Source organism: Tigriopus californicus, chromosome 10 (assembly GCF_007210705.1).
Source record: "Tigriopus californicus strain San Diego chromosome 10, Tcal_SD_v2.1, whole genome shotgun sequence".
In the NCBI taxonomy this organism is placed as follows: Eukaryota; Metazoa; Arthropoda; class Copepoda; order Harpacticoida; family Harpacticidae; genus Tigriopus; species Tigriopus californicus.
In genome coordinates this window covers 4,472,800-4,488,547 of record NC_081449.1, presented here as the reverse complement: position 1 = coordinate 4,488,547, position 15,748 = coordinate 4,472,800, and the positions used below count along the sequence as shown (strand labels likewise).

The 15,748-nt window shown below is 42.0% G+C and overlaps 2 protein-coding genes and 1 long non-coding RNA gene across 3 annotated transcripts in view; 2 read left to right on the top strand and 1 right to left on the bottom strand.

Annotated features, from left to right (window-relative positions):
- The first annotated feature begins 3,347 nt into the window (after nt 1-3,347).
- On the top strand, nt 3,348-9,084 carry LOC131888521 (ER degradation-enhancing alpha-mannosidase-like protein 3). Its single transcript, XM_059237400.1, has 14 exons — nt 3,348-3,535; nt 3,615-3,903; nt 4,395-4,625; nt 4,691-4,888; nt 4,963-5,121; nt 5,182-5,370; nt 5,434-5,733; nt 5,802-5,990; nt 6,064-6,178; nt 6,250-6,471; nt 6,531-6,599; nt 6,748-6,876; nt 7,862-8,017; nt 8,077-9,084. The coding sequence occupies exons 1-14, from the start codon at nt 3,357-3,359 to the stop codon at nt 8,745-8,747; spliced, it is 3,096 nt and encodes a 1,031-aa protein (XP_059093383.1). The 5' UTR covers nt 3,348-3,356; the 3' UTR covers nt 8,748-9,084.
- A 209-nt stretch (nt 9,085-9,293) lies between these two features.
- LOC131888537 (uncharacterized) lies at nt 9,294-10,885 on the bottom strand. The gene is made up of 2 exons (XR_009374120.1): nt 10,476-10,885; nt 9,294-10,378 (listed from the first exon to the last, which is right to left on the bottom strand). It is a non-coding gene; the product is annotated as an uncharacterized LOC131888537 (long non-coding RNA).
- A 429-nt stretch (nt 10,886-11,314) lies between these two features.
- LOC131888525 (uncharacterized) overlaps nt 11,315-15,748 on the top strand; it is a 16,901-nt gene continuing 12,467 nt past the window's right edge. The window contains exon 1 of the mRNA XM_059237404.1: nt 11,315-11,775. The gene's annotated coding sequence lies outside the window, so the exon portion shown is untranslated. The remainder of the gene's footprint in view (nt 11,776-15,748) is intronic.

Here is a 15,748-nt window from a genome sequence, read left to right as displayed (position 1 = left end):
CGGCGTTACTCGTTACAGTTATTTTTCCCAAAGTTTATACGACCAATATTTCAGCTATTGCAAGGTAATACGTCCTACTTGGCTCAATCAATAGGTCTCTTTATTTCAAAATAACTAAAAGTTGCAGGTTTCCTGTCAAAATCGAGAATCCAGGCTAGTTAAAACAATGAAGTCCAACTCTCTTCTTTCTCGGGTTCCTTCATTGTTCAATTTGCTGCCCTCAAATATTCGTAGGATTCATGTAGGCGCTGATCCAATAGCAGGATTTAAGTCAGACTTGGACAAGTTTTTGACTAAAATTCCGGATCAACCTTATATTCAAGGATTAGCCAGATCAGCCAATTCTAATTCCTTGGTCGATCAAATAATATATATAAATAAAAGTCAAGTAAAATACTCTAAACTTATTATTTTCCTTCCATTCCTGAAGTCGTTTCGCATTTTCTAGTAAACAGAACAAATTAACACATAGAAAGACAAAGAAAGACAAACAGAACAAAGCATATATTTTAAGTGTTAATTTTTCTTGGTCCTGTGGCGACCCTGCACCTTGCTCGCCTCTTTCCCGCTTCTTCCTACTCTTCTTCCCTACTCATTTCCGTTTCCTATAAATACAGTCGTTTCCCTGCTCTATATACTAGTCAACTACCATCCTCCGACTCGCCATGTCGGCGGACCAACGTGGTCCACAGTCCCTTCTTTTCTTATAAATTCGAACCGATATGATTTCCTTCAAGGTTTTTAATGTCATTTTGTATATCTTCCAAGTCACGTTGTGTTGCAGCTTGGCCTCTGTAACATTATTGACTATCTATGTCTTCGGTGAAAACAAGTTTTTGCTTACCCAGAACCTGAGGAATTACGTGCTCATGAAATTGTTGACATAAGATGCTAACTCAAAAATTAGATACCGACATAATCTAACCATGATCAAAGTGTTCCTGAAATAAATCTGCCAATCTATCTAGTTTATTGGTTCAATTATCATAAATTGGCTACATGTTAAAATCGAGTTTTCTCTTTTGAAACGTCTAATCGAATCAGAGGCTCATTCCCTTCGAACGAGTCCCGGACCCAAGCCCTAATCGGATCCCGGACTCAATCCGGATACAAGCTGGACTTGTTAACCCCCAAAAAGCCCTCAAATTCAGTTAACAATCAGTTATGAAGAAAATTTAAGCAAGGTTGCATCCGAGCCAGATGTGTCATTCCAGTTCCAGTTCCAATAGAACAACTGTTTTCAACACAAAACCAACATTTTTTGCCAAGTTATTCTGACATTGAGACTAACGCTGGTCAAGTTTGAATCCACAAAACCAATTCTCATTATTTCTGATTGTTTCTAATTGGCATTGAATGTTGAGATAAGTTTTTCTAATCCCTTATAAATAAGAATTAAATATGTATTTGAATGTTTTGATTCGAATTTAGCATATCAAAAAAGCAACCTTAAGGAAAATAGAAGAATTACAAGGGAAACTCTTGACCAAAGTGAAAAAAGTAAAACAAAAAAAATGTTAACACCAGTTTGGTTTTGTGTGGCTTGTTTCATTTGGAAGGAAAAAATCATGGAGACAGGGCTGGATGCTTTCGTTTTCTGGTTGGTAACATAATGTATTCAAGCGGTTGGACTTGTTAAGGAGAAAAAACCTTTTCTGCTAAATGAGGCCAAGACTGTCCATGCTGGGAATTTTAAACATCAGCTAATAAAAAATATTATAGTAAAACTACAAAAAAATTGTAACAAAGTACTAAGCATATGGTCATACTTTAAATGACACCTAACATCCCAAAATGTAAAATTACTACGTAATATCAATTCAATATCTTTTAATAAACGACATTTAATTGATTGCTTTAATATTTAGATATTGCTCTGAACACTGGTGATGATTTTTTTCGCACAACACTTGATTTACGGAAAGTCTTTCAGGAGCTTCCTACAAAACTTTTATTATGTTTATTATTAGGGGTCGGAAGAATACTCCACTCGTAGATAATGGAGGTAAAGATATTGAGCAGGTCTCATCCACGATAGATTTAGGTGTAGTCCTCCAAGATAATGGAAAGTTCACTGACCATATCCAGTTGAAAGTTGGTAAAGCTTTTCAAACATGTGGTTGGATTTATCGCACGTTTAAGTCCAGAGATAGCTAACTCTGAACAAGCCGATTGTTCAACCACATCTTGAATATGCTTCACCCTTTTGGGCTCCAATGAGTTCACCAGGTATACAAAAGGTCGAACAAGTCCAAAGATGTTTCACTTGGAACATCACAGAAATGAGCGAGCTCTCCTATTGGGAGAGACTCAGCAGCGGTAGGGAAGTCCGCAAAAATAAATGAATAAAAAAATAATGAAAAAACAAAAATATTTGATCAACCAACGAATAAGAGTTGGCGGATGTGGCTAACCCTTGAATGTAGGGTTGTTTACAGGCTTTATTGGCAATTTTTGTTCACGTGGCCATGGTCAATGAAAAAATTGTCATATTGCTTTTTACAGTTCAAGACTACTGGATTTTTTTGTTGAATATCTTGATGTTCCTCATTGTCTCATTTAGTCTAAGTATATATATTTAAAAAAGAAAAAAGATCGTAATATATTGAACGCTGCACCTGTACTATCTAACACGCCTGGGGCCAACGGGTTGTCCGGATGCTAGGCTCCGTTCTCGTGACCAAACTTCTAATGTTGTCTAAGTACAACTTAATGGTCTAACTCGGCCGGCGAAGAAAAAGGCATATCGCTCCCTCTGCTAGAATTCCATTGGATGGAAAAGACTAAAAAATCCTATAAAAAACAAAGCCCATCTAATCCACAGTACAAACCAGGAAACAATTCAGTTTCCCCATAAAATTCAACTACTGCGATAAAACATCAGCCCCATTCTTGGACACCCCCAATCTGTTCCGTTCAATCTGCCGCTCTACCCCGGCTAACCCCGGCCATCCCGGTCCCGCCTAGATCTGCTGAGTAATCTCCCGTCTGACGCGTCTGACGGCCACCCTGCTATCCTCGTCATCCCAAACGTCCAATGACAGCAGCAGGCCTCCTTGCTCGCTCATGAGGCCTAAATAAACGTAAACGTAAACGAGGAGCCTCTCGCACTCGCCACCATCGCTACCATAACAGTTTAGGGCCCGGAACAGGAGAAATAACCTTTCAATCGGGTGGCTGGCTGGCCTTTCGTTTCGTGCCAAAATCCGCGTCGGAGACGCCATTGAAAGGCCGTCCCAGCCTCCATTTATAATTGATATCGAGCGTAGTCTGGTGTGTTCAAATCTGGACAATCTGGCAAATTGGAGACGGATAATCAAGACCTAGTCTAGTGGCGTCCCATGTTTGGGGTCCTGATGATGATGGTGTTTGTAAATTCTAGCTTTTCCTTGACGTTGGTGGACAGTTTGGACACGATATTAATTATGGGGGATCTCCCCGAGTTCGAACACGCCGTCAAATTAGTTATTGAGCACGTGGAATTCGATCACGATATCGTGGTCTCGGTCTTTGAAACCAACATCCGGATGGTCGGGTGAGCGTCTTTTAAGCTGGGCTGCCTAGATCGTGGGTAACATTCATATAATATCTTTATCGTCTGATATTCATTCTAGGGGTCTTTTGGCCGGCCATGTCTTGTCGGAATATGTACGGGATCGCTACGGCGAGATGGTTTGGTACAAGGGTGAATTGCTCAATATGGCCTTGGACATTGGCTACCGGTTATTGCCCGCTTTCAATTCGTCTACGGGTCTGCCCCATCCACGGGTCAATCTTCGGTATGGCATCAAATCCGGCAAGATCAAGCACGTGGGTGAGACGTGTACGGCGTGTGCGGGCACCATGATCTTGGAATTTGCCGCACTTTCGCGTCTCTCGGGCGAGCCCATTTTTGAAGAGAAGGTAAGCGACGCAGCTTTGAGCCAAAGAACCGTAGTTGACTCATTAAGTTACTTTGCCTTGACTTTGTCAATTGCGCAGTTCAGTTCATTTTTTTTGACTCACTGGAAATGCTGATGATGTAGAACACCTGTTTAAATAGAGATCTTTTAGAGTTCCACCTAGGCAATTTTTTTTAAGATTCACTTTTGCTCGGCGGTAGTAAAATACCCGGAGAACGAGTTTACCGACATGCTTTTTTTTAATATTTATCCAATGCTAAATGAGAAGCAAAAAAGCCGAGAAAAATAAACACCAGAAACATAAAAGTAAGATCTAAGAATTTTTAACTCAGTTATATGGCCTGTGCTTTGAAAACTATCAGTCAATAAAGGAATTTTTTCCGCCTTTTTGGTCTCTTTATGTTTTCGAACCATTATGCCAATTCAAGATCATTCAATATGAATAAAATAAGTACGAGTACTAGATATGTTCCCTGCATTCGACTGTTTCAGGCCTCGAAAGCCATGGATGTACTTTGGTCGGCTCGGAATCGCATGTCCAATCTGGTGGGCAATGTGCTAAATATCAATACGGGGGATTGGGTGCGTCGAGACTCCGGGATCGGGGCGGGTATTGATTCGTACTACGAGTATGTGGCTAAAGCATACGTGCTTCTGGGCGAGGACAAGTACTTGACTCGCTGGCAAACCCATTACACCGCTATCATGAAGTATCTTGGACAGGTGAGAGGCTCACGATGTCTTCAGCTTAAAGAGGGAATTTTGGCATTTGAGTACTTCGGTTTTAGCGTCCATTGTTACAAGATGTCCACATGCACCGCCCTCAAACGAGCTCCAAGCATTTCATCGACTCGTTGGGTGCCTTTTGGCCGGGCCTTCAAGTCCTCATGGGTGATGTGAAGCCCGCTATTGAGAGTCACGAGATTCTCTATCAAGTGATGCAAAGGCATAACTTCATTCCCGAGGCCTTTACAACTGATTATCACGTGAGACCTCCCAAAAACCATTGGCTAACATTCACCTCGAAACAATCGACCTAAACTTCTGCATAATCGCACAGGTTCATTGGGCGCAACATTTACTGAGACCCGAATTCGTCGAGTCCACATATTTCCTATATCGTGCCACCGAAGACCCGCATTACCTGGAGGTGGGCAAGAAAGTCCTGGAGAGTCTGCAAAAGTATGCCAAGACGTCCTGCGGATATGCCACTCTCAAGGTTCCAAACACAATCTTTTCTCGTCTTGAAACTCTCTCATTGAAATCGATCTGTTTCCAGGATGTCCGCACTTTACAAAAGGAGGATCGAATGGACAGTTTCGTCCTAGCCGAGACCTTCAAGTACCTGTATCTGTTATTTGCAGAGGAGCAGGATCTCATCCTGGATATTAACACTTTCGTGTTTACCACTGAAGCCCATCTCTTGCCTTTATCTCTGGCTCGACTCTCCAATCGAACAGCCGTTCCAGTAAGTGATCCTTGAGCTTTATGTCCTCAACCGATCTTAAATATCCCAACACCTTCTTCGCAGCTGCCCAAGAACAAAAGCCTTGAGGAGGATCTAGATGAGGACGTAGAATTCGCTCGATCTTGCCCGAGTTCGGACTACTTGTTTCCGAATAATCCGGAATCGTTTGTCAACGACCTTCGCCTTCCACTAGCCAACACAGTCACTAACAAATGTCCCATGAGACGCGTGGGCAAGCGGAAGTTATTGGCGGCTGATTTCCAATCGGGCAATGAGGAGCATATGGAACTCATCAAGAAGATGGGCATCACTATCGTCTCATTGCCAGATGGACGAGTACAATTACTCCAATCCATGGCCAATGTAAGACTCGCGACTTATTTTCCTTATTTATGCCTCATCTCATGACAATGGGTGATTTTGTTTTCTAGTCTGCCAGCTTAGAAGATGGCGAGGAAGGGATTCTGTTTATGCAGGAGATGATTGAACTGTCCAAGCAGCCAAGTGTAATTCCCGAAACTCCACCCAAAGCTGTCACGTACACATCTCTAAATGGCAAAAAAGAGGTTGTCTTTGCTGGACCTGCCCAATTTGGAAAATTGCTGGAAAATGGGTTCAAGGTTTGTTAGTACGAGTTTTTTTTGTTTTTTTTTTTTGGGTTTGATTGAACTCGTGTCATGTCTGGGTTTTTAGTTGTCCGGTGACGTAATACAAGCCGAGCCCAAGGAAGCCTGCGGTCACGTTGAAAATGGCAAAAACTTCTGGGGCAAGATCGTGGTTGTCCACCGAGGAGAGTGCATGTTCGTGGGTAGGTTGAAATGTCTCAACTGATATTTGAGCACCAACTAATTTGTACCTATATAATTGGATACCCAACAGAAAAGGCACGGAACTTGGAGAGTCTGGGAGCGAAAGGAGGTTTGGTCATTGACAACATTGAAGGCACGTCTGCTTCGGAAAGCCCCATGTTTGCAATGTCTGGTGATGGCACGGACGACATATCCATTCCAATGCTCTTCCTGTTCAATTTGGATGGACTCAAGTTCCTCGAGGCCTTAGAAAAACATCCAGAGATGGAGGTGACCCTCACGGATGGATCAGGTAAATGACACCCGTGATCATTCGATTCCAGACCATGTCAATCTTTTTGTTTCCAGCAGACTCTCTTGCCCGATTTCACCGAATTATCACCCGTGTCTCAAAGTCTCCTGTTCAATATTTCATTAGGCGTAAGGCAGACTTTTTCCGCCAGGCAGATTGTTTTTTTTTAGTGACATGTGGCACATTTAGAGTGATTGATGAACACCGTATGAGCTTTTATACCATCCAATCGTTTTCATGAGAAACAATATCTGTCAATTTCTTTACCATTTTTAGCTGCGGAGGATTCTAATGTCGTGGACGAAGGAGAGGCTTTTGATTTCACCTCTCCTGTGAAGCGTCTGGTGGAGAAATCACGCCATTATTTCTCAGGGATCCAAGACTCCGTGGAGTTGGGACAATCTGGTAAGGCGAAAAAAAAGCTGTTTACCAAATGAACAAGTTTGGTATCGGCGCCACTCATTATTGGTCTCAGTCATGAATTCAATAGGTGTTATCAAGCTGTTGTTTAGGACAGACGATCTTGATGTCATGACACTTTATCTTGCTTCTTGGGACAAATTCGACAAGTTTTGCTGACCTAGATTCAAGGGATTCTTGTGATCTTTTGTCAAACTTTCTACGGTTGTGACCATGATTGCTCTTGTCTCTATTCTTTTGAGGAGATTTAAGAACAAACCGTATACTGTTATGGAGAGATATGATCCATGTTTCCTCTGTACATCAAACAGCATTCAGGAACATTTTCTCCGTTCAAAAGGGATTCATGGGGTATATTGTTTTAAAAGAGGTTTGCTAATAGCTTTAACTTTTGTTAATAAAATGTCTGATACCCACTTGTTCATTTCTAACAGTTGTTTTCACAACATCATGTTTGCCAATTCCCATCTCGTAATTAATACAAGCAGGCATTTACTTCCGATTAGTTCTACGATAAAAGACGATTTCCTCCTCTTTTGACCAAGATCAATGATTATTTTAGATCGCTGGTTCATTCAAACTTGTAACCTTCCTTTTTGTTTTGCTTCTCTTTCTGAAACGATCTTTTCGCCCTTACAAGTTAGTTGCCAGAAAACTCAACAAGGCCAAGAACGAAACTTTTGGACTTGAGAGTACTTTCGGTCAAGAGGTATCTATTGTCATGTTTTACTTCTTTCTCTGGCGTTATGGGACCTGAGGGACCGAACATAATTCGTACTCTCCCCGTTATAATGGCAGCGAAAGTTAGGATGGAAAAACGTTTGTCCAGGATTGGGACTTTCAAAGTTCTCAAATTCCAACACCCACTTTTTTTGTGCTTGGGACCAAGTTCCAACCGAAATCGATTTCCATGGCCCTCATTTCCAACACGACGGCATTAAAAGTAGATTATCATCTATTCTAATCACAGGCTCGTCCGAAGATCCCAACGAGCCTTCTGACACAATTCAGATCACGACTCGCGATGACGGAACAACGATCGCCCATCACATTCGAACGGTTAAGGGACCAGATGGACAGTTGCAAAAACAGATCACCGTCGAGCAACTCCTCACAGATGCTCAGGGTAAGAGGAGCTCAGTTGACCCAAAAAGGGGGTCGTATTTACTTTTTTTCATTCATTAGGTTCCATATCTGTGAAGACGCTGACCGATGAAGAAGTTGAGGCTTTACTAGCCCAGCAAAAGACTGAAGAAGAGCAAGAACAAAAGGACGAGCCGGGATTGGTGATTCCGCGAGTGCTTTCAGATTCCCCGACAGATCAGCCCATCATTGATGTGGCCGCTTTTGAGGGGATCAAGATCATGTTCAAAGACATGTCTGTTTTAACTCGGGCAGCATTTGAGCAGACGAGGCAGTCTGAACCCTATCCCGAGGGGCTTTTAGACATCGATCCACAAGAGCTTGCTCAGCTGCTAATTCAAATCTTGTGGGAAGATCCCAAAATGACCTCAGTGGAGCAAGCTTTGACTCCAACCTTGGAACTGGTCTCGATTTTCGGTCCCAAGGTCGTGGACGAACATGTGAGTGAAAGTGTTCGAGAATTCATCCAGACAGCCATCGATAAGACCCAATCGTATGGGCAAATCTGGCGGAGCTTTGAGAACGTGGTGCTGAAGAACGATCGGACGGTCCAAGATTTTCTCATGGCCATTCCCACGCCCAATCAGGATCGCTCAGCCATGTCCGAGTTCTTCGTGGTCAACCCTGTGATATTACACTTCTGTGAACAGTTCCTGCAAGAGATTCATGACTTGGCAGACTCGACCCCAACATCATCCAAAGACGAATTGTGAGTCCACTTGAACTCGATTCGTACGAGAAAAAGTGAGACTGGTTGCCGTCTCGTCGAGAATTTTCGCATTTTTCTAATGACAAGAACAAAAAGAGACCATGTTTTGTTCTCCCGCGAGTCTGGGCCTCGTTGGTTTTGTACCACTTGCTTCACTTTCCAAGAAGCCGTACGTCTATTTCTGCCTCATTTTATGCATTTCTTAGTGGAATAATTATGTTTCAATTGTTTTCATTGTCATTTAGTTTGTTTTGTTTTTGTTCATTTTGACTTCTGCTTTGTTCAGTGAAGCGGAGAGAAAGTCTTGATATGCTTCAAGAATTAAACTTTTGATTCCCCGATTGCCGTCATCATTGTTAATGTCGTTTTGCAGCAACATTAGTTAACTTCCAGCTCACGAGAGGGAGCCAATCACGTTTCCATCAACTCAGTCCTGATTAAAGATAGCTGGATCATATTTGGTGGCATTACATACGCTTATATTCTTCTGAAAAACCTCAGTATTATCATCCACGTCGTTGCTACTACTTTTAGATCAGTTAGCTCCAAGTTTTAATGTCTTTTATTTTTTATCCCTGGCGGATTGATTCGGCAACATCTTGGAAACAAATCTATTGGACTTGAATCAATCGAATTTTGAGAAGCCACAAAATATTGCTGTCCTCCAATTCAGCTTGGATTTCGTTGAAAAATGAAAGGCTTGCTGAAAGTTGTCCCAAGGCTCAAGGACCGACGATGACTAATGAAGATGAATGTCGCGTCACATTGTGTCTCTTTGAGTATGTACACTACACTCTACGAGTCAATCTACACCGTATGCATGCATGCATGCATGCCTTTGCAAGTGTTTTGTTGTGCGTAATCGAAACTCAATTTTGAGTCCCCAATCCGAAACGCCATTGAGAAAGTCGCTCCTGAAGAACGGAAGGAAGTGGGACAAGAGAGTCGTCTATATGAGGCTGTGTCATCTTTCGAGAAATGTCGTGGGAACATCTGCCATGAGTGTTGATGCGGGGGAACACATCTCTCCTTAATGTGAGGACAGAGGACAACACATTCCTCCGTTGCATTACTCAAATTGGTCTTGTACTCAGTGGGGATTCCCATTCGTACAGATGGCCGGACGTTTCACGCTTCCATCATTGGGTTAGTTCCTCAGGTCCATCTCAGCTTCACCTTGAGAAGTGATTAAAGCACTGAGCTCTAGTCTTCCGACCTTGGGGCCACTCATCCACTGATATTTGTACCAATAATTAGATATTGGGCGGTAGTATTAGCGGTGGTGAAAGTGAGCTCGTGTGAGTGGTAATAGCGCTGAATAGTTGATATGGAACAACTGATGGAATTGGGAGTTATGGGACACCCTGTGGAGGGGTCTGCAGGATCCCAAGCCCAAGCAGCTTTGGCCACTTTCCAGCTAGCTTGGAGTTGGATTGAAGAGAGCGGTAAAGAGGAAAAGGCCTTAAAGCCTCCTTTCTGAGGAGCATATCAAAAGGACTCTTTGGCCTTTCAGAAGCAGAAAAGGCAGAGGAGAAGCAGAGGCATAAGGCTCATTGGAACTACAACACACGTAAAGATGGTCTTCTCGGCGGGCTTTGAGCATACATTTCGGTCCCAATTCTCTTCAGGACCATCCTTCGGGGTACAAACGAGACTTGGGATTAATGCAATTGATAAACACCTTTGGCTCGTTGGCAGTGACCTTGTCACCAAGGGTGCCAGATAAAAGTACCTGATTTCGAACTTAATCGAAGTGTCCTTCGCCTTGCTACTGATCTGAAGTAAAGGTCTTGCCTACAAAAGGACCATTTCTTTTTTCTTCCTCCTGGATCCATTTGTCATCCCGATTTCCGTCTGCATACCTGAACGACACGCAAGGAAAAAAGTTGAGGTCCATGAATGGCGCTAGATAGATCCACGAATGGGACATTCTCTGTCTCAATTATTGGTCATTCCACGTCTTCTTCACAATCCTCTAGCTACGGTGAACAGACTCAATTAGCAATGACAAGGGCTTCCTATTACAATAACGAATAAAGAGTCGCGTTTTATGACCACTCAGTTGTCGGCTTGGCTGTTGGATTCACGGCCTTCGTTTTCCTCGGCTTTGTTTCCAAAGAAAGCACTTTATAAAGAGAAAGAAGCATCACACCTCGGGTAGTCTATTCAAGATTCAAAAGGAAAAAGCAAGTTCTGTTGAGGCAACCTTTTGAAAGCCACCATAAAACAATATGTGTGCGCGGGACGTCTTGATTTGGTAAACGTCATCAACGTACTCAATCCTAGTTTGTCGAGATTGTTTTGAGCCTGTATGTGGTGATGTGATACCTCTACTAAGACTTGAGCGCTTTCATCTCACCCAAGGCGGGAACCTTAAGTAGCTCACACGCCCTGAAGCTCGAGAATCCTGGCGCCCTCAGCCTTCACGGCAAAATCGTTGTCGGAGGAAGCGCGGCCTTTTCGTCTTGGCAGCCGCTCTCTTCTTTCAAGTCCAAGCTGGCTTTGAGCCTTTGACTGCACGTCTTAGAGCGTGTGAGTGCGTTACTCGGTCTCTCACAAACTCAGCGTATCCGTGGGGTGGCCTTTATTATGAGAGACCATGCCTTCCCGAATAAATAACGCCAGTGAAGATAGCACAGTGGAACTTGGAACAAGTCAGCTGAACAGGAACAAGATTGGGTTGTTTTCATTCTCCGTGGAAACGTGAAACGAGCCGAGTGTGCGGTGCGAGTGTTCCAAATCGCTTCTCGACGTACAGGTCTACTAGTACTTCTGCTCCATACACCCCAACACCCAGAGTGCTAACTGAACTACTTGCGGTTGAGCTCCGATGAAGAACCAAACTTTTTATGTCTTCACATAAGTAAAGCTGGAGGCAACGTGAGAAATGAAGAAACTTGTGGAGAAAGATACGAAGTGGGATCAACTTTCATGAAGTTGGCGGCCTCCTGTATTCATGAACTCATTATACTACTCCCATGTTTCGTTTTTTTTATGTTGTCCTTCGTCCAAACGATAACCAACATCCATGGGTAAGTAAGTTCAAGTCTCGGATTAGGCATTTCAAGGACGCTGAGAGAGAAAATCAAGCCCACACGAGTGAACGCCTCTTCAAGGGAGGTTCTCCAACGCTCATCTGGTAATATGGCTCGTTAAAGAGCTCTAATGCCTTCCTGAGGCAAAAGAGGTCTGGCATGGAACAGGAACGCGAGATGAGAGGCGTATAACAATTGTCATTGAAAATAACTTGCACAACCACACGCAAATTGGCCAATTCAGTTTCTCCATCAAGAGCAATTATCCCTGGTCTTCACTGCCCCACTCTTTGAATGGTTCCTCCCTGGCCGCAACAAATATTAAATGAACTCACACAACATTATGATCCAAGAAAATGACTTTTTCTAGCGTCTCTTCCCCGCTTACCCTCGATCATGTGGCTTCTGTCTAAGGTTATGGATGGGTTTTCAACACGAATCACGAGCACCACGTGAAAACGGAAATTATGACTTGGAACTTAGTCGACGGTGCTCCTTGTGATACTCGACCAAAGGCTGTCTTGATATGTTTCGAAACTAGACGAGGGCCTTTCCAATTGTGTTTGGCTTGAAATCTCACTTCTGAACAAATTGGAACCTGGCATTAATCAATTGCTCATAAGATCATGCAAAAAAAGGGACAAAAACTTCCTGCAAATCTATTCGCTGCTCGGTTTAGAGCGAAATCTATTTCGGTAAATTCGAGGACAAGTGGTACCAAAAGTAAAAAACCCTTCACTTTGGTTAGTTTTCTGTGACTTAAATATTCATATTTATGAACAAAGGCATAATTCATGAAGTAATTTGATGGTGCTAACCATTTTTGAATGTCCCGCACTTTCTCCACTTCATTTCGATGATATAAAAAAGCCAAACTTTTGTTTTCATTACAATGCGTTCCTACGTACTTTTTTCCTTGTGAGTGGATGAAAGTGGACCGAATTGAAGAAAAGTACGAACAGCAATACATTTGCATTGACTTATACTTTTTTTGTTTAAGAGTACGGTCAGTTCCAAGCCCAAAAATTCCCACAAAGCCCCCAAACTACTGGAAAATTATTTTCATTGGCAATCTTTGATGTCTTTGGACTCGGAAAGCCACATGATTACGCAAGGTATGTAGGTAACTCTTGATTTATGGATCAAGCAAAAGCATGAAGGGAATTTGGAGAATTGACGGTTTAGGACCAGAAATGAAAACGTGCAAATATCCCAGATGTGAGTGCTCAAAATCACTTGGGATGGTTTGCTAAATTTCCATCACTCCATTGAGAGATGTCCCCTGTCTTCTCTCTCTCTCTCTAAGCTTCTAACAATTTAAAAAATGTCCATTTTAAAATATTGGAAAGTTGGTTGGACAATTTAACTTCAAGCAATACCAAATGATGTATATATTCAAAGCAGGCCACTCTTTTCTCTTTTCTTTTCTCAACGAGACTCAAATCAATTTCGAAGAGTGCAGAGACAAAACACCAAATTGGCGTTTGGAAGGCCCTTGATGTTGGGCGTAACCATGCATGTTCCTCATCATAACCTTCTTGTCTTGAAAGAAGGAAGCCATGAAGGAGAAAAGAGCCCTATTTCCTTCCATGGTTCAATCCACAACTTTGTAAGGTCCTCAAATCAAGCGAGTACTCTAAAATGCAGCCAATCCCTTCGCAACCTTGGAAGAACTTTCCATTGGGATTTTCTGTACTTTCAAATCTGGAAAAGTCCTCTTGAGCGTGGATATGTAAAAAGGGGTTATAGAAAGACTGACCGATTGGTTGGCTAAGCAATACAAAAAAGGCGTGTGATCAACTTCCAGGAGACCATCCATTTTATTATCTTGCCAACAGAGCGGTCTTTAATGTCATGTTCCCTAAAATCTGGATATCCAGACATTGAGGAGTTTGAACCAGAGTTGTCAGAAAAGTGCAAATAAAAAGGGAGAAAAGTGTACTAGTACGAACAAAATGACCCATTACAATGCTCCATATTTCTAAAAGATAATCCAAACAATATAAAACAAGTAAATTAACACCTGAAAGGCGAAAATCTACTTGACATTATCTTGTTAGATGAAATCTATGACTTTAATCAGGTTGAGATATGGACTTGAGACGGAAGCAAAAATCGCATTTCCTGAACCTTCTCTATCCATCAATGCCACATAATACGATTAAACCATGCTGGCAAATAAACTATTCCTAATTTGTGGCTAACCCTACTATAGGCAAATTGTGGCGTGAAAACCGGCCAAAGGTCATACATCCAGTTGTTTGTTAATAACTCGATAAGGATATCCATTTTTATTCGGCAGGCAAGATTTTTTTAGTACGCTGTTCATCATACCTTTCTACGCAAACACATGATTGAGGTTATTTACAATCACTCTCCTCGATAAAGAGTCTCTGTTCCAAAACATGCTTTTGTGTGGGGGAAAACAGTCTCATTTGAGGTAGAAGTTCTTTCAAGGTCAATCAGGGGTACAAAGGAGGGCAAAAAGTCTCTTATCGTCCCCGTCCTCAGCTCCATGTTGTTCCAGGATCCACGTCTGGATCAAATGAGGCTTGATTTGATGGTGTTCCCATAAAAAGGCTAACTAGGAACGGACGGCTGAGCTCTCCGGAAAACCAAATTGATGAAGTAGACCCCAAACACATGTACTCCTATCTATTCTCCATACATCTAATGCAACTCACACTTAGGTACTGTTGTATGGGAGCTCAAAGCTTCGATGGTGCGGACTAAAATACGAATGAATGACGTTGGTTAGGGTTCCTCTCATCCTTTCATCTCTGTAGATGGGTCCAATACGACTGTTGGTTGGTTGTTGATTCGTAGCAAGAGCCACGAGATACAAGAATTTTTATTCTTTTTTCCAATTATTTTCAAAATAATGCAAATTCAATAAATATCAGGGTGTCTCGATCATGTTGAAATATTTCAGGCAGTTCAGTGACATTTTTTTCCATATTTTCTGAAAGAAGTACAATTCAAAACAGAAGATGGCGCAATTTATTTGTTGTTTTATTCATATTTGAAGTCAAGATATTCAATTCACGTTATTCAATGTACTTTTTTGTGTTAATGTTCCAAAAAGGAGACAAAAACAACCATATAAAATGGACACGTAACCAATTCAGGCATATTTGTAAAATCCAACTTGAAAAAAGTTATATTTGCTTTTTATTGAACTCAATAAAAATAGTCTTAGTCTTGCCCAATTTGAACCACCTTCTTCATTCCAGTTTTGACTCCTATTGTTTGATCCCATCTGAATTACTTGGACTGCTATGGAACATCGTTGAATGTTCATAGCATAAAAATAGGCAAACACTTTATTTGCCTTTTCGACTGAAGTTCAAAAATATCTTTGCCCGTGTTTTCGAAAAAAGGAATGGTTTTTCACGAAGCAATATTTCTGCACTAACATAACTTTCATCTGACGAATTGCAAGGTCGGACAAGATAAAACTACTAATTTTGATCACCAATGGAATGGTCCCTCGACATTTTTTTTGATTATTTAGTTGAGATTCCAACCAGCCAAGAAAATTTGCCCTTGGAGATCGTTCCGTATTAGTCCATTGCTGGAGAGAATGGGAGAGAACCACCATTTACAAACTTTTGGATCCCAAGATGGAACACGGTGTTCCCAAGTTTGCTTGCGATTGGACCTCGTGATTTCTTAAGTGACCCAGAGTAGCTCATTTCAAGTGTGCGGATAAGTTTGTGTGAAATTGGATAGATCTCTTTCTCTCTCCACTCTTCTGAATGAGCCTCGTCATGTTTGAGTCTGCAGCTCTAAAATCGATTTCCAGTCAGAAGTCTGCCGCGGTCCACGAATTTCTGAACAAAGATTGGACGGGCTTTGTAGCAGAGTACTCATCTCAACTACCCTCTCAAACATTCTATTCTTTAGGTCATAGACCTAATTGTCACAATGCAACTTTGAGGAGAAAGAGAGGTCAACAATCAAAATACAT

Bases quoted from the DNA above. Each gene is read 5' to 3' on its own strand.
- LOC131888521 (XM_059237400.1), top strand. From the start codon at position 3,357: ATGATGATGGTGTTTGTAAATTCTAGCTTTTCCTTGACGTTGGTGGAC. The intron at 3,904-4,394 runs GTAAGCGACGCA...CGACTGTTTCAG, and splicing joins AGCCCATTTTTGAAGAGAAG to GCCTCGAAAGCCATGGATGT. The intron at 5,371-5,433 runs GTAAGTGATCCT...CCTTCTTCGCAG, and splicing joins CCAATCGAACAGCCGTTCCA to CTGCCCAAGAACAAAAGCCT.